At 40.6% G+C, this 18,088-nt stretch overlaps 1 protein-coding gene across 5 annotated transcripts in view; it reads left to right on the plus strand.

Annotated features, from left to right (window-relative positions):
- Window positions 1–18,088, plus strand: part of BMP2K (BMP2 inducible kinase) — an 85,781-nt gene that overhangs the window by 41,875 nt on the left and 25,818 nt on the right. For 4 of the 5 annotated variants that reach the window (XR_012903971.1, XM_075929461.1, XM_075929459.1 and 1 more), the window contains 4 exons: window positions 3,006–3,190; window positions 4,327–4,422; window positions 7,585–7,769; window positions 10,581–10,738. Coding sequence is in view for 4 of the 5 variants with exons in the window: in XM_075929461.1 (XP_075785576.1) it covers window positions 3,006–3,190; window positions 4,327–4,422; window positions 7,585–7,769; window positions 10,581–10,738 (624 nt within the window). In the remaining variant the exon portion in view is untranslated. The remainder of the gene's footprint in view (window positions 1–3,005; window positions 3,191–4,326; window positions 4,423–7,584; window positions 7,770–10,580; window positions 10,739–18,088) is intronic. The other variant, XM_075929462.1, reaches the window with a different exon arrangement.

Raw genomic sequence — 18,088 nt, forward strand, 5'->3', positions numbered from 1 at the left:
ATATTTTTAACAGTTCTAAGTTACATGACCTAATATATTATATTCTAAAGGGGCAATAATAATCATCAATCTAAACATTTAACAATCTTAACAAATAATAATAATAATAAGAAGAATCCTAATAAATCTAAACACTTTTAAGTTGTGGGGAACAAATTATGGGGAGTCACTTCCATTTGGGGGAATCACATTTTTAATACATTAATATGTTATCCCTACACCTGGACCACAGGAACAGGGAGATCTAGTGGCAGGGCAGGAACACAGTAGAGTGGAGGAGGGGATGGAGGGTGGATGGCAGGGAGTTTTGTTGAAGCTGTAACCCAGCCATGGCCAGGGAGCTCTGGCCTCAGCTGCAGAGCTCTGGTCCTGTTGTGGCCCCAGCAGCTGGAAAGCTCCAGTGGCAGCAGGAAGCTCTGGCCCCAGCTGCAGAGCTACTGGATGGGCTCCCCAGCCGCTGGTGCCAGAACAGGACTAGAGCTCCAACCCCAGCAGCAGCACTGGCCCCGGAGTTCTGGCCATGGAACAGGGAGCTCAAGCTCTGGCCCCGGAGGTCCAGCTGTGGTGCTCCGGTGGCAGCTAGAGAGTCCTAGGGGCTAGCAGCAGGGCTGGACTGAGCCCTAGCTGAGGGGGCAGTGGGGTAGCTCTGACTATTAGTGAAGGGATCTCCCCTGGTTCAGCAAATTCACTTCCCGAGAATGCCAGACCAGAAGGGTTCAACTTGTAGCAAAAATGGAAGAAATTCGTGTGGCTTTCAGGGCACAACAGAATGCCCTTTATATTTCAAAATAAAACAGAAGTTTGAGACCAAAGGGGAAACATACTGTTGAGTGTTTTGCAGGCCACCATCAATTTAAAAAAAACCAATTCTCCTTTTCTGATAGACCAACACAGATTTATTGGTATGTATTAAATAGTTTGTGAAGAGCCAAATCAACTTAGATACTTTTTTTAACCTAATTACATTCATGACTAGTTATTGATTAATATCCATTTTAGGTTTTATTTTGAATATTGGTTTGTCAATTAAGACTGAGGGTGTTTTTGTTTTTAGCTATTTAAATGTGAGACTTTGGAGTTTAACAGCTGTAATGCTTAGAGTAATAGTTTAAGCAGTTTAATATGTCAGTCTGGATTCCATTGATACTCATGCCTGTGAGACTAGGGATGTAAGTGACTAGTCAACTGTCCACTAAGTAAATGCTTATCGGATAGTCGACTTGATTAGTCGCTCCCATCCCACCCCCTTGCTGCCTCTATCAGAGAGAGGCAGCAAGGGCAGGGGTAGCAGGAGATGGTGCTTGGGAGAACTGGGTTTACCGGGGGACAGGGGAAGTAGAGGTGCAGAGGCACAACTGAGTCAGTCCTTGCTCACAATGGTTTCCACTGTGGGCACTTCTGCACAGGAAGCACGGGGCGAGCAGGGACTCACGCAGTCCCTGCTCACCCCATGCTCTCTGTGATGCCCCTTTCCGCCTTGCTGCCTCTGCTAGGCAACGAGGGGGGACAGCAACCAGGCTGGGGGGAGCCGGCTTAAAAGCTGGTTTTCCCCCCAGCACCGTCTCTGGAGTTCCCTGGCTGCTGCGAAGGGGCTAGTGCTGGAGCAGTCTCTGTTTGCGGCAGCCAGGGCTGGCCACAGACAGAAGCTGCTGCCTGAGCATCCCCTGCCTGCAGACAGCCCTGTCCACTGTGAACAGGGGCTGCTGGATTCAGCGCGAGCTGGGACTGAGCAGTTCTGGCTACCACTGATTGCTGCACCTCTGCTCTTTAAATGTAGTAAGAGCCAGTGGGCTCTTACTGTGTTTAAAATGCAGAGCTGCAGTGTGGGTGGCTCCGGAGCCGACACGAGCCAGGACTGCTCATTCCCGGCTGCAGTCAGCTCCTGGAGCTACTCCCACTGCGGCTCTGCACAGTGGTGCTTAACTACTAATTGTGATATGATAGCTAGATAATGCCAGTTAATCACATTTTAACATCTTTGTGGGACTGGATTTTTTTTTTTGAGTCATCTTGTGAAGATGTACACCTGGGCTGAGCCCAGAGGGCTCTTGTACATTTCAAAACCAGAAGTGCTGCAGCAGTCCCTGCTCACACGATTTCCTCACTGTGCCTCTGCCTCCCCTGACCCCCGTGGAGATATAGTGGTTCCTGCTCCCCCTTTCTTGTTGCCTCTTTCTAATAGAGGCAGCAAGGGGGAGAGGGTTGGAAGCAACTAGTCGAGTCGTTATTAACTATCCGATAAGCATTTGCTTATCAGATAGTCGACGAGTCGCTAACATGCCTAGAATGGACTGGACTTCATCCAGGCCTCTGTACTGAAGGTCCTCAGCTATTTATTGTACTTAAAACAGTCTGGTCTTTGGTTCATATGAGACCCACCTAGCAGCAATCCAAGCTTGTCATCTGCTGTACATTATTGCTTAGTCTTCTCTCCCCCAAACGGGTATATCACACACTATCCCTCTGGACCTACTTCCTGGGATTTCAGTTTAACCTTCCTAAGGCTTGTGGAACCCAACCTCTCCTTACACCACCTCACTCTGAAAACTTGCTTCCTAATGTCTTTCATTTTAGGATAGATAACCCATCATATTTTAACATGTTATCAGCTAGCTGTTATACCTGTCCTATTTAAACATCAGAGCTCACTCTGTCAGTGTACAGACAACATCCTCCACCTGCTTTAGGAATGTGCCAATAATCACAAGAGTGTTGAGTAATCCACTAACTTCTTTCAAATATTATGCCTTGGAGTTAGCTGCCAGGTCAGATACCAAGTTGGGGAGAGGAGAGAAGCCCTCTAGCCTACAGTCCATATTATCTGAATTTTTCACACAGATGAGTGATGTGGTAATATCACAGTAATAGTAGAGTGTAGACCCAGGCTTAGAAAACTGTTTGTTTGCAGTTTGTTAAAAGAAAAGCATAACTGTTACTGACAGTTCTTTCTGCCAATAGATTTTGAGAAATATATGAGTTAATAAAGTTCTTTAAAAATGTTATAGGAGTTATCAGACCAGGAAATGGACACGAGATCTTGTCTGAAGGGACCAATCAGCATCTTCCACAACAAAATAGAGTACTGCAGCAACTGCAGCAGGGGGACTGGAGATTACAGCAGCTGCACCACTTACATCAGCAGCAGCAACAGCAACAGCAAAACTTACTTCAGGATGCTTACATGCAACAGGTACATGGTTATTTTACTAAAGGAAAATGCCATGTTTAAAAGTTGAGTGCGAGTAATCCCACTTTTTAAAGTCTATATTCCAGTTGCACATAAAAATGTAAACTTTTTTTCTCCTTCTGTGGTTCTGACTTTACTCTGGTAGCTGTCATCTTTCCAGGCAGAGAAAAAAGTGGGCTGTCTTATTTCCCCTTCATCTAACATCTGTTGCATGACATTTTTTATAGTTACATTCTACATGCTAATCAGCTGCTATTTCTTCTGGCTGCTTGAACTTGATTCCCATCTGGATTTTGACTTAGCACTGGGTGTAAATGGTGTGTTGTGTGAGAGACCCTTCCATTCAGACAGTCTAGGAAAATATGATGCTGACAATGACTGTCAGCCACAGGTTGTTTTCTAAAGATGACATCTGTGTTGGATTCTCATTCTCTGTTTTTGTCTAATCAATGTAAAATTCCGGTAGCTATTGAGGTTTTTCTGACACTGGAATGTAAAAGCAGTGAGAAGATGACTGATCCCCTTCTAGTTGGACCCCCCTGCTAGGTGTAAATACTGTCTTGTAAACATTCTGATCTCTTTTTTGACCATTGTCAGCCAACATGCTCCCTTTTATAGATGGTGATTTGCGTTGCTCAAGATCTTCTGTTGATACTATGCTTAAAAGATTTACTTAGACTTGTGTTGAGTATGGCTGCCTGAATTTCCCGAGGATCACATTTTACCTGTATTGTATGGTACCTAAAATACACTTTAGGGTGCAGTGATACAAGAAATAATCATCCAAGATGGAATCTAAAAGAGTCGCCAGGTTTGACAGATTCCATAGGTCCCTCCTACATCATTTTTCCCCCCCAAAAAAACTTAGTGCCTTTTAAGGTAGACCATTTTGTTTGTGTTCACTTTGAAAATACACTAAATATTGGTCCACTTTTATATCTTGTAGTACCAGAATGTGCTATAAAGTGCACCAATTGTTGATCGCATGTTTATTTTACTTATTTAACTGTAGCTTCTTTATTGAAAATGCTGCTGATGCATATAGATACATTTTTTTTTAAACAAGCTATTTAAAATCATTACTCATTGAGTTGTTTTGGTTAATTTTTTCAGAAATATCTCTTTCTTTCTAAATGTAGTATCAACAAGCAATGCACCAGCAAATGGTCCAACAGCAACTTTTGATGCAATCTATGTACCAACAGCAACCTTCCCCATCCCAGTATCCTGCTATGGTATGTTGTCTGTGGATGCAGCTATTCTTTCTTTGATTAGTTGGTACTCTATTAAAGTTAATTATAACATATAGCAGTCTTAAATATCTGAGCTGCAATAGACACCTTAAATATTGGGCAGCAAAACTTGCTACAGCTTTCAATGCTAACAGAATAGTGCATGCTGACATGTTTCTGTTCATATCCATTAACTGATTTTTTTAATGAGCACAATTTAAAAGTGTAGATTTGTTTTAATACTGAGTTACAATTAATGCATTCAGCCAGAAACACTGGAGTGCTCTTTTAGCCAAGAAAGCTAATGGCATATTAGGTTGCATTAGGAGGAGCATTTCAGCAGATCTAGAGAAGTTGTTGTTCCCCTTTATTTGGTACTGGTGAGGCCACATCTGGAGTATTGTGTCCAGTTCTGGGCCCCCATTACAGAAAGGATGTGGGTGCATTGGAGTGTCCAGTGAAGGGCAACCATAATGATTACGGGGCTGGAGCATATGACCTACGAGGGATTGGGGTTTATTTAGTCTGCAGAAGGAAAAAAGTGAGGGGGGATTTGATAGCAGCCTTCAACTTCCTGAAGGGAGGTTCCAAAGAGCGTGGAGAGAGGCTGTTCTCAGTAGTGACAGATGGCAGAACATGGAGCAATGGTCTCAAGTTACAGTGGGGGGAGGTCTATGTTGAATATTAGGAAAAACTATTTCCCTAGGAGGGTGGTGAAGTACTGGAATAAGTTACCTATGGAGGTGGTGTAATCTCCATCCCTAGAGTTGAAGTCCTAGCTTGACAAAGCCCTGGCTGGGTTGATTTAGTTGGGACTGGTCCTGGTTTAGGCAGGGGGCTGGACTCAATGACCTCCTGAGGTCTCTTCCAGCCCTAGGATTCTATGAGGATTTATTTATTAGCCTCGGAGAGATTTGGTTTTTACTAAAATGTTGGGAGTTTTTCAGCATCTAAAGGTTGGTAGAAAATCTGCAATATAAAATCTAATATTTGAAAAACTTTTCAGTGCAACACTTTCAGAAATTGGCTGCTTCAAATTGGGTTTTGAGGTGGCCTGAACATTTCAAGCGCTGAATGTCCAGCAGCTCCCTTTCAGGCCCTGTTGTGCTGGTACTTAGCCAATTGTGTGTACAATTGTGATAATAGTACATGTTGCATGGAGTCATACTACTTGAACACTCATTTATACACAGTTATGGAAGTCTGGGCATTATACAGAAATAGAAAATAAAGCACTACAGTAATCACCATGTACAATATTTATAATTTAGCTTTTTCTTCTAGATACTGAAGTGTGCCATAATATTAATTTTGCTTACCTTTGCCAGTAAATATTTTAATGCAAACACTAACATTACTATTATATCCTTAACTTTCTCTGAGTAATGCTTGGCTGCTCCATGCACTATTATGCAACATCTCATTTTCCTATTTTTACTTTTTCTTTTCAAAAGAAAAATATTTGGAGTGCCACAAAATACAGGAAGGGAATCATAGGAGAGTGATAGTTTTTCACTCTCTTATGATAAAGCATTTGAAATCAAGCATATTACAATGACTGAAGTTTGTTCATATGAAATATACTTTAAAAACACCTAAAACCTTGAATTAACTTTGATATTTTTTGATGTGTGTGTTTGTTAAAATCTTTCCTTTACTTACCATTTGATGCATCATGATTTCTCCTAAAGAAGAGAATCAACTTTATTTCTGAAGTCTATTATTATGGGAATATGAATGAGGTTGCAGCTAAAATATTTTCTGCTTACTTCCAAAGCTGTGATGTTTGTTAAATTAGTTTCCTGAACCAAATAGATGTAGATGGAAAAGTCAGAACCATTGTGGTCAGATGTGGGTGTGCTTTGTTAGATTAGGCTGAATTTGATACCGTATGGGAGCCCTGTCCACAGATATAAATCACACTTGAGATATAGTAGGTGAAAGCAACATTCAGATGAGAGGCAAAATTTTCTTCCTTCCCATAGCAGGAACCCATGGAGTCCGTACCAGATAATCAGGCACAGTCCGCATCTAGGTAATATAGTCCATTAGAACGTAGGAATCACCATGGCCAGAGGTTTGATAGGCTTTTGTGAACCAGATGCTGCAGTATGTAGGTATAGTATGGTAAAAACTTTAAATTTGGGATTTTATGGTTTCAGACCTATCATTTATAAGGTTCCCTGGTCTTTCTGAACAAGATGGGATCATTTCCTATTGTTCTGGGATATGCAATCACTCTGGCCTTAAAATCATCTCTCCAGTCAGGTTCTATTTCATTAGACTTATGATTTAACTAATTTTATATGGTACAGTATTTTTATTAAAATATTGTCTGTACTTCAGTTTTGCAGTGTAGTCATGGAAAAATAATTAGTCCAAGCCAGTCAATCAAAGTATTCTCTATCTTGAACATAATCAAGGATTTTACTCCCTCAACAAAATAGATTTACAACTATAATTTTTGCAGGGATAATTTACACTAAAAATACTAAAATGAGCACTGCTCAGCATTTCTCTCTCAAATGGATTGAGTAAAAATAACTGGACAGAGCATATAGTACAGGGTGTGAGGTCTACTTTGTGCAACCAGACAGTGCTGTAAGTAATATATCGGATGTGTGTAATTTTTTTAAGAGTAGCAGTGGAAACATTATATAGTTAATCTGATTTTTTTCCCCATTATCCAATTCCTATGTTTCATTGAGTGATTTATTAAACCACCAATTTTATTGGTAGTATAAATGATCTAATATTGGTTTCCTGCAGATTCAGCAGGAATATATAACTTTGGTTTTGATATAGCATTATATTTTTTGTCTAAAATTAATATGAGGAAGTAGTCAAGGTGGATGAGGTTTAGTACCTTTATTGGACCAGCTTCTGTGGGTGGAGGGGTAAGCATTTGTGCTTCATAAAGCTCTTCCTCTGGTCTAGATAAGAGCTCTGTGAAGTTCAGAATCTTGTTTCATCTACCAACAGAAGTTGATCCAATAAAAGATGCTGCCTAACCCACCTTGTGTGTCATACCTTGGGACCGAACGGCAGTATTAGAAACTATGAGGAGTCCTATTACAAGTCCAGACGTTTAACAAAATGAAAGTGGCCTGCTAAGTGTAGCCACATGAATTTTGGTTACTTTATAATGATGAGTATCTTCCTCAGGTGCAGCAGTACCAGCAAGCTCTCTTACATCAGCAAATCTTTGCACAGCAACAACAGCCTCAACATCCACAGTCTCCTGAGTATCTTACCTCTCCTCAAGAGTTCTCACCAGCCTTAATCTCCTATTCTGCATCACTTCCAGCTCATGTTGGAGCTGTGATGGAGTCTCCTTACACTGTCAATAGGCAAGTATGCATGTTGTTGGTACAATAGTGCCAGAGGCCCTAATTGACTCATTCCCTTGTGATGGGCACTGTATGAATGTTTGACTGATCCTTTCTCAAAGAGCTTATGAGTCCTTCACCGCTCTGAAATGTATTTAAAATGTCTCTTACAAATCTGCATTCAGCTTGACGTTGTTTTTATTAGGGGTAGGATGAGGTACTTCTCTGATAACTCTGGTTTAAAAATCAGCTCAGATTCTATTACAAAGAGAACTCATCTCTTAAACCTGCATGCTTCTGGACTAACCATACTTCCTGCTTTGGATGATAATGGGCTGAGTTGCTCAGGTATTGAATTTGACACCACCTTGCTATTTACCATTCTGCTATCTCTAAACAAGATTAGAACCTTTTTCATATGCTGTTTCAAGATGTATGTAGTGTTGTAATCACATATTACTTGGGCACTCCCAACGCAAGCTCTGGCTTAAGTTTCTAACAGTTTTCAGGCTTAAATTTCAGCTGCACGCAGTGTAAATTTTCTATTTTATTCTATTCACAATGTATTGGAAGAAAAGAGATTTCACAGAATCAGCTTTATTTCTGAAGTTTATGATGGGAATATGAATGAGGTTGCAGCTAAAATATTTTCTGCTTACTTCCAAAGCTGTGATTTTTGTTACATTAGTTTCCTGAACCAAATAGATGTAGATTGCAGGGTCAGAACCATTGTGGTCAGATGTGGGTGTGCTTTGTTTTAGATTAGGCTGAATTTCATACCATATGGGAGCCCTGTCCACAGATGTAAATCAGACTTGAGATACAGTAGGTGAAAGCAACATTCAGATGAGGCAAAATTTTCTTCCTGACCATAGCGACTGTATCAGATAAACAGGCACAGTCCGCATCTAGGTAGGATAGTCCATTAGAACGTAGGAATCACCATGGCCTGAGGTTTGATAGGCTTTTGTGAACCAGATGCTTCTCAAAAGCCCCAGGCAGTTCAGCAGAAGATGATTAAGGTGACATGGCCTTCCGAATAAGGGTACGTCTAGACTACATGCCTCTGTTACCAGAGGCATGTAGATTGGGCTACCAGACATAATAAAATGAAGCGGCGATTTAAATAATTGCCGCTTCATTTCAATTTACGTGGCTGCTGCGCTGAGCCGACAAACAGCTGATCAGCTGTTTGTCGGCTCAGCGCGATAGTCTGGACGTGCGGGTGGCGACATCAAAGGTATTTGTCGACCACCCAGGTAAGCCTCCTGGCACTCTTTCAATTTAGTTGCCTTGGGTGGTGCTGTTCCTCCTCCTCTGGAATGAGGTGGGTCTTGCTTATATAAACCCCAGTCTCCTTTAGCTCCAGCAGACTCTAAAACTAGTGGTTAATTAGAGTCTGCTGCTTGGGTTCTTTTCTCCCCCATGTATGTTTACACTGTCACAGCTTTATTGCCCCTAAACCTCTGCATCATTTATGACAGTGGTAGTTACTGGGGCAAGTTAGCCATGTCTGAAAGACTTCCAAAATGGATTTTCCCATCATTTTGAGTTTAAAAAAAAAAAAAAAAGGCCTTGACTATCTCTTGTTTTCTTTGTCCATGAATATTTCACTTCTACCGATTAAATTAGTTTCAGCTTTTTAAGTTTATGCCTAGCGATGTTCTAGCTTAGGATGAGTGCATGCTCTCAATTGGAGACTGCAAATTAGTGTCCGTAGGCCTGCATCTGTTCAGAGCTGTGCCTCATGCATCAAACAAAAGGGTAAAAGGAGGCATGAGCTCCTACCATGCAGTTCAAAATGAAGTGTGTTGTGGTCTTCATATTTTTTTACCTTTTTTTCCATTTTGTGAAATCTGTTGTATCAGTTTTAATAGTCCCCTTTTCTATTTTTGTTTAGCACGTTTGTGTTTCTGGGAGTGAGGGGATGTTGAAATGTGTTTATTTTTGTAAATGTGTATTCACTGAAATTGTCACCAGTTAAATGTATACATATGGGGGGAGGCAGGAGCCGGTGCTCACGGAGAGCTGTCTTAAAAGCTGGCTCCCAATGCACACCAGCTCTCACCCCATAACAAGGCAGGTGTTCCACTCTAGAGTTTTTCTAGTGCAGACATATCCCTAGACATTCATATACTAATCCTTCTTCTTTGTTCCATGAAATTAATCTCCAAAGGAGAATGAGCTTACTTATACCTTTTTTTTCCTCTGAGAGAGATTAAGGCCTGAAGAGTTTTAAAAAACAAATTCTTTAGAATTTGACGTGCTAGATCCTTCCTTTTTCCCTTTATTTTCAATGAAAACCAAGGAACTGATAGGATTGAAATTCCAAGGATGAAACTCCTGAGTAGAGGAAGTGTGATTTTTATTTGGTTTAAAATTCATTTTCTCTTAGCACCTATTTAACTTTGCTACCCATATAAATAATTGGAAGAGAGAAACCTTTATTAGTCAGTCCCACCTCTTCAGTTAAGGACCAGATGCTTTTGTTACATTTTCTCAAAAAAGAAATGGAAAAGAGATTTTGACACTCAGTATTTTCCCTCCTTCCCCTTTCAGGTCACATTTTCATCAGAAATTGTTTGCAATTTGGCTATGCTTAGAATGAATGGAGGAAAAAAACGTATAACGTAAAACAGAACATTGAAATAATAGCAAAAGAAGGTGAAACAAAACTCTAGGTTATTGCTAAACTAATTCAGTAGGAAACTGTTTCAGTGTAAGAACAAATATTGAGAGAGATGAAATGATGACATTCTGATATGTTTAATATTGCAGCCTATTGATGTAAAATTAAACATGTTTCTTTGCTTCCCAAAATTGTCTTCATAGGTCAGCCATTCCTGATGCAGAGGCAGTTCCCAGTTACCCTAAGCAGAACATCAGTAACCCACCTGATATGTCAGGCTGGAACCCATTTGGAGAGGACAATTTCTCCCAGCTAACAGAGGAGGAGCTACTGGATAGAGAATTTGACCTTCTGAGATCAAGTAAGGGACGCTTGAAGGCTTATTTCGCTTCACAGTAAATAAGGGCTCTGTAGGTACATTCAACAGTGCCAAAGACTGTCTTGTTTAAAGGCCACACAGTCTGTTGTACAGAAAATTCTTTCTGAGCATTTGAGGGCAGAACTAGGTCCGCCTTCTCACTTTTCTTTCCATTTGGAAAATGTTGTGTGCAGCGGAAATTCCCTGGCATTAGAAGCTATCACAGTTCATTCTTAAATATTTCTCATATCTCCTTGATTGTCAAGAATTCTAAATATCAAAAGTGTGGTGTTCAGATAAATGACAGTTTAGCTGCTTGCACTATTCTATTTGCTGCTCTTTTCTTGCACAACAGAACAGAAGGTTCTGTGGGCCTGAAATGCTCTTTGAAAATGCCTGAAAGAAAAAATTGGTCTATTACATTATGTTAATGTTTTGTAATGTCCTTTTGATGAGTGGCTACATGTAAGGGCTGCTTTATTGTTCTCACATGGCAATAGTTGAATAAACTTTTTTCCTGTTGAAGTCAGATATCTCAATGTTTTTACTTGAAATCACTTTTAGTCCATTTGTTTGTGTTCACAGGATATTTTCTCAAATGTAACTTTAAGGATGAGTAGATCAGTTTTTTAAAAAGACCTATAGCATGTTGCAAAACGTGATGTTGATTTTCAAGTTACTGATATGTCCTTTGAGAGCTAGGATCAGATTTTTTACTGAAAATGCAACAAAATGGCTAGCAGGGAATTAAGGGGATAAGAGTAACTATACTTGCAAATGCTTTGTGTTTCTGGGGCCTTAATTTTTCAGACACATTTTTTGTAAGCTTGCTTTGAGAACATGGAAGGCCAATGAGCGAAGTGACCATAAGAATATTAAAGAACATACATAAAATAGCTGCTTTATACCATTTAGGTTCAAGAAGTTAGCCTAAAATAGGACAAATCCAAAAACTTGCCTTGATACTGCACAAATGTGGCTTATTTGTACTACTTTTTCTAAGAGATGTCAAAATGACATTGCAAAAATGAATTATTTCCAGTAAATCAAAAAAGTTCTTGTTAATGTTTGGGAAATGAAAATTGTCCTAGTTGAAAACTATTCATAAAAAAAAAAAAAATTTAACTTGAGACTTTCTTTCCAGTAATTGTGTTTAAAATTAAGCATAGTTCCTTCAAAAGGAGCCTTGGAAGATTTGGAAATCAAAACAATCCTCAACAGGAGAATGTCGGTTTAAAAGTAAAAGGTAGTCATAGCACTATCCATTCTCATAACTCCTAACCACTTTGCTGACCATAATTATGCTAAATGTTCTGAGGCTGTCCTGCATCTGGTTTCACTGAGTATTCTTGAGCCATGTATTTCCAGTAGAAGTAAGGAAAGCAAAATATACTGACCAGAAAAATATTGTAAGAGGTTTAATGACTTAATGTACTAAACGCCATCCAGTAAATATGCTTACTGAGAAACCCACATTTCTGGTCATTTGTTAGATTCTATGAAGGGAAGATAGGGTAGTCAGAAATTATGATTTTAAAGCTTTTCATCATACTGTGTGATCAAATTCTAAAATTCCAGCAAAATAGAGAATCCAAAAAAAAAAATGGCTATTTTCATGCAAAGTTGATTTCCTGGAATGTTCCAGGAGTTTGATTCTTTCTGTAAATGCTAATGAATTTTGCTTCCTATTATCTCATCAGGAAATTCCAGCGCTGTTGTTTGAAACACACTGGAAGTTATATATTGTCTTAATATACACCTGATAGAGAGCTTATGGCTCCATGTAGTGAGATGACTGACAGTATTCTCAGTGCAGGATCAAGGAGAATTCAAAGCATCATAGTTGACTAGGATTACTGTGCAGTCTGTAGACTAGGGTTTCATCTACACTAGCACTTTTGTTGGTGTAACTTAGGTTCCTCAGGGTGTGAAAAAACACCTTCTAAATGACGTAAGTTACACCAACAGAAGCGTCTGTGTGGACAGCACTGTCTTCATGGGAGACGCTGTCCTGCCAACATAGATGCTGCCACTTAGAGGTAATTCAGTTATGTCGACAGGAGATCTCTCTTCTGTCAGTAAAGCAGCTGCATAAGTAATCTTACACCAGCACAGCTGAATTGGGACAGCTGTGCAACTATACGCTCACTAGTGTGTAGTCATGGCCAGCATTTGTTTTATTCCAACATTCCATTAAGCAAGATGGGATTGTAACATGAAGGCATAAAAAGAAAGAATTATTGTAACAATGACAAGAACTGTAACAATGTTGAAATGGTTGGTGGCTCCTGTTAATTATTGCATTCATTTTATATAACGCTTGCCATTGAATTACTGTAGTAGCCTGAATGTTGTTTCTTGGAAATGCAGTCCTTGTAAAAAATGAGAGTGCTTGAAAGCGCACAATTTTCTCTCCTTTTTTTGCTCTTTACTGTTAAGTTGGGGGAAAAGGGCGAGATTGCAGTAAAGTTTGGAGCACAGTAGACATTAGACTTCATGTTACCTGACTGCTGACATTTGTTTTAGTTGTTATCTTTGAGTATACTGGGCTTCTCAGAGAGAATTATATGAAGAAAATAAACGAATGTCTTGTACTCTACAATCTCTTGTATGTTCTCTTCTGATTCACCTTTAACAGTTACTGGTTATTTCCATTATCCAAAGTTTGTATTATACCCTGCTAGTATAACTGACTAAATACTGAGTGGTGGCACATCTTGCTCTTCCCCTACCCTAATCTGTAAAGTGACTTCACTGTTGTACAAGAGCCTCTTGTACATGACTAGTAACTCAGCAGCACTTCACATGTATGTAAAATCAAGTACCTCAGCATTGTTCCATTAATAATTCATCATTTAGTTCTTACCTTGTATGTAGCACTGTATATTAAAAAAAATATATATTCAAACACCAATTCACACCACATTGCATGTCTTAGCTAGGTAATAACTCCATTTATAGATCTAATTAAGTGATTTGAGCTGTTATGCAATGGTTCAGCAAAATCTAGAACTCCATTTCCTGACTCCGTGTTTTTTAACCACAATATAGTGTTGCATAGGAAAATGTTGAAACACAACTTGCTGTGTTTTGACATATAATACAGTAGGTGGCAGGCTGGCTTAGTATTCTGTAGGAGGTGCAATAAGTTTATTTTACCACCTTTGAGCTGAGTCCAGTTTAAAAGCCTGTGGAAAGCTCTACCAGAGATCACAAATTTCCACAATCTTCACTCTGACCTTGAGGATTTCCTAATGAATTTATTGTTGTAATTATTGACTTCCTGTTACTCAAGATAACCTTGATATTATGGTAATAGTAGACAAAATAGCTAAAATACTTCCATTAAATTTTAACCTTTGGATTTTGAGTGTTGAGAGAATTATCAGTCTTATTTTAAATGTATGTTCTGTGATACCTAGAGTAATTTTCCAAAATCAGAGCACAAATGTTTACCACTGTACAGTTAAAATGGCAAAAGTGGTAAATGTACAGGCTTGTGCCCCTCTGGAGATAACTAAAAACAATTGTGTAAACAATTTCATTGTACATTAATGAGATTATACTTGCTAAAATGTTTTTGACATTGTGTAGATGTATAAGTATATATCACTGCTCTTTTTATAAAATGACCAAATTCCTTTCAACAGACGAGGACACGAGTTTTTACAAGAGAAAGCCACTGTTTATCACAGAACGTGTAATTTTTCTAGGTTTATTTTTGTTTTCTCAACCTGAGGGAATAAGGATTGAAGAATGAGAATTGAGAAAGTTTCATTGCTGTTCCACTTAGCTCAATAACAGGCACATGTTATAAGCTATTAAATAGTCTTTTGCATTAAACATTTCCATTTGCTTTCGGTTTCACTGGGTGACATATCACAAAATGTTGGTCCTTGTTTTTATTTTCAAAAAGCCTGATTTGTTTTGTCATGTCACAAGGTACACACATAAAACACTTGGAAGTTTTGTTGATTATAATTTTGTAAACAAGTTTCCTAGGTTCTCCTTGGGTCTCAAAAGTCAAGGTTTTTAGGATATGTGATATATCTGCAGATATCTCCATTTGAATGTGGGTATGGTCTGCTACGCAATCTCGTATCAGGGTGAGCAATAATAGTTGATAGGGAGGGCGGCACTCCAAGATTTAGGTAAATGGCCAAGAGCTGCACTTTGCTATGATATTAATGGAAAGGATGTGGGGTCTGGGATGGCCCAGAGGAGGTGTTCTGGAGGGAATGCAGGGTCTGAGAGGGAGTTGTGACCAGGGGCAGCAGTGTAAGGGTGTGTGTGTGTGTGTGTGTGTGTGTATGTGTGTATGTGTAAAGTTTGGATTGTGACATGGGACAGGAAAGGGTTGTGAGCTGGGGCAGATTGTTAGGGTTCAAAGGGAGGTGGAGTGCCTGGTGCAAACTCGGGTTGGGAAGTGCTTACCATAGGTGGCTTCCAGCCAGCAGCCCAGTGGGACCCTCGGGCAGGTTTCCTGCCTGCCTCCCTCCCATGTACCACTTAGAGTAACCAGCTGCTGGGGCCAGTGTGTACGGAGGAAGGAGGGCTCTGCAATTTGCCTGCACCTGCAGGCCTTGCCCAGGCAGCTTTCACTGGTTGGTTTCCAGCCAACAGGAACTGCGAGGATTGTGCTGGGTGTGGAAGCAGTGCTCAGAGGACTCCACTCTCCCAGGGGCACATGCTGCAGAGAATCGTACACTGGCCCCAGCAGCTGGCCACTTGAAGTGGCAAGTGGGGGTGCACCAAGCTAGGAGCCTGCAAGTCTTGTTTGTGTTGTGGCACTTGTGTGGAATCTAGTGCATTGTCCATTGGCATTATAGAAACTGATACATTTCCTCTAAAGGCCTAATCATCTATGCTGAAGGACAAATAAGTCTTCATATCAGTATGCTATCAGTTCCGATTGTGTTAGTCATTGACACTCAAGGAAAGCCCATACAAGCTTTTTATCCTTCAGTTCCTGGCTATCACATGGAAAGTAACCTTACCCTGCGTGCTGAGGGTCTTTTTTGAGCCTGCCAGAAACTATGAATTCAGTTTGCTTGCCCTTTCATTGATCAGGAAACAGGACAAACTCTTAGATCACAACAGAATTTAATCTTCTTCCTTGCCCTTCCTTCCTTGGGCTCCTTGTTATCAGTAAATTTGCAAATCAAAGGGAGGTAAGTCACTACCATCAACATCAAAGTTTAAATGAGATAGGAAGGGAGGCTTGCTTATTTATGCTTTTTATTGACTTCCTTTACTAAGCCATTTTGGCATAAAACTAACTTCATCCATGCAATAAGCTACATCCAACCATTAATGAACCTCTGAATCAGAGCTGATGATGCTCAGAATCCCAACTTTTTATTTGGCATATGTCTGAAAACCTCATTCTGCCTTCTTCCTATCCATATTCTGAGTCTTTTCCATTAGAAATGGAGGGGGGCGGGGAATGTCTCCTTGCTGCTATTCTAGTAGTTCCCCACAGAGAGAAACAAAACACTCTGGGAAAAACTGAGCTGTAAATACTGAGATCTTCATCCATGGTCATAATTCAGTTGAGTATTTTTCCATAAAGGCATGTCTACACTAGGAAATTATTTCAAAATAATTAAATTCAACTTAACTCCCAATTTTACAAAATTGAAATAGCATGTCCTCAGTATGGAGAAGTCTTGAAATTGGTCTGAGGCAGGCGCTGTAATGTGGACGTGCTACCTTGACATAGCTCCCCAGGAAGCACTGGGGAATAATTAGTTCCAATTACTCTAGGGAGTAGTTATTTTGAAATAGTAGCACTGGAGTGTCCACACCAATGCTATTTTGAAATAATGTTTGAAATTAGCATTATTCCCCAAGATGGTGATGGGAGAAATAAAAAATAGGGATGGTAAACCGTTACCCAGTATGTATAAGGCTTACCAGACAGGTAAGGGCTTAAGTGGGCCAGGTGGTGGGAACCTGGACAGGGCACCAGGCGGGGCCGTAGCGGTCCTGGCAGCAGCCCTGGCCACATCAGTAGCCCTACCCCAGCCCTGCTGGGTGGGGGCAGGTGGGATGCCAACTGTGTCCACAACCCCAGCTCCAAGAGAGGTCACATGAGGCCCTAACAGCTCTGGTCACATTGGCAGCTCTATACCCCATGCAGGGGTAGGGAAGGCTCCGGCAGGCCGTGCTGCAGGGCAGCCCTGGCCCCTCCAGTCTGGCCAGGCCAACTGCACCACAACGCAGACAGCAGGTGCTCTGGGCGGCTGAAGCAGCACCTGGCCTGCGGTGTGATGGGCTTGGTCTAGCCTAGCTGGAGCAGCCCGTGGCACATTGTGCCCAGCTGGGCTGGAGCCAGCCCCCTGCCTGTGGGAGAAGGGTTAACCAATTAAACATTTCATTTAGCCAGTTAACTGATTAACCACAATTTTACATCCCTAAAAATTGGAGATCAAGTCTTCTCATGGTTTGAGTGACACAGCATAAGAGTTAAACAGTAATTTAAGGCCACGTAAGCAGAGTATGGAGAGCAGAACTAATCCAAATTCTTGGGCTGGCTCTATGCAGGTGGATGTGATGGGGGGAGGAAAGGGAAGAAAAATTATCCGTAACTAGAGTTAATATAATTATCTTTGTGTTACTCCATTGTAGATTAACAAGTAGTTGCAATTCCCTTTTGGATGACTAATGTGTTTAAGTAGTCTGAGATTGGATAAATGATTTGACAAAACAAGCATATTGTCTAGCTCCAGTATTTTGAGAGCATAGATATAAATATAAAGCATTATAAATCTGAAATTCTAATGGAGGCAAGGTAAAGAGGTAGCCAGAGCTTTTTTTACAATGGGTCATAAGTCCTTCTGGCAATCACATGAGACTTTGCAGAAGGTAGTGGTGCAGCTGTGTTGATTACAGAGCTGTCATTTATACCAGTAGCCAGTCTGACTTCACATTGGTCTTCGGGGGGAGGGTTCCTGAGTCACGCGTACTCAGCTGGCTGTCAGTTGCTCCAGCTCATCTTTGTACTAGGTCATGCAAGCTGACCGACGGCTTGCATCTTTTCATGTGTCTGGGTGTGTTCATCTATCAGATTGTTGTGTTTAAAAGCCTTTCTGACAGTTTGTGTTCTGATGCGGCAAAACCTGAGAATCTTAATCATGGAAGACTTCAAGTCCGTCCTTTGGTGGGTTTGAGTTTCAAAAATGTCAGAGGCCACAATAATAAGCATTATAAAATTAATGCACAGTATCAGATTGGTGCGTGGGTAGGTTTGAAAAAGGACTATTTCTGGAGGTCCTTACTTGCCTGCCCTCCTTTCTTGGAATCTGAAACTGGAGTTCAGCCAGATGGGGAGGCACTGAGGGCAATTTAGGA

This window comes from Pelodiscus sinensis, chromosome 5 (genome assembly GCF_049634645.1).
Source record: "Pelodiscus sinensis isolate JC-2024 chromosome 5, ASM4963464v1, whole genome shotgun sequence".
Taxonomy (NCBI): domain Eukaryota; kingdom Metazoa; phylum Chordata; order Testudines; family Trionychidae; genus Pelodiscus; species Pelodiscus sinensis.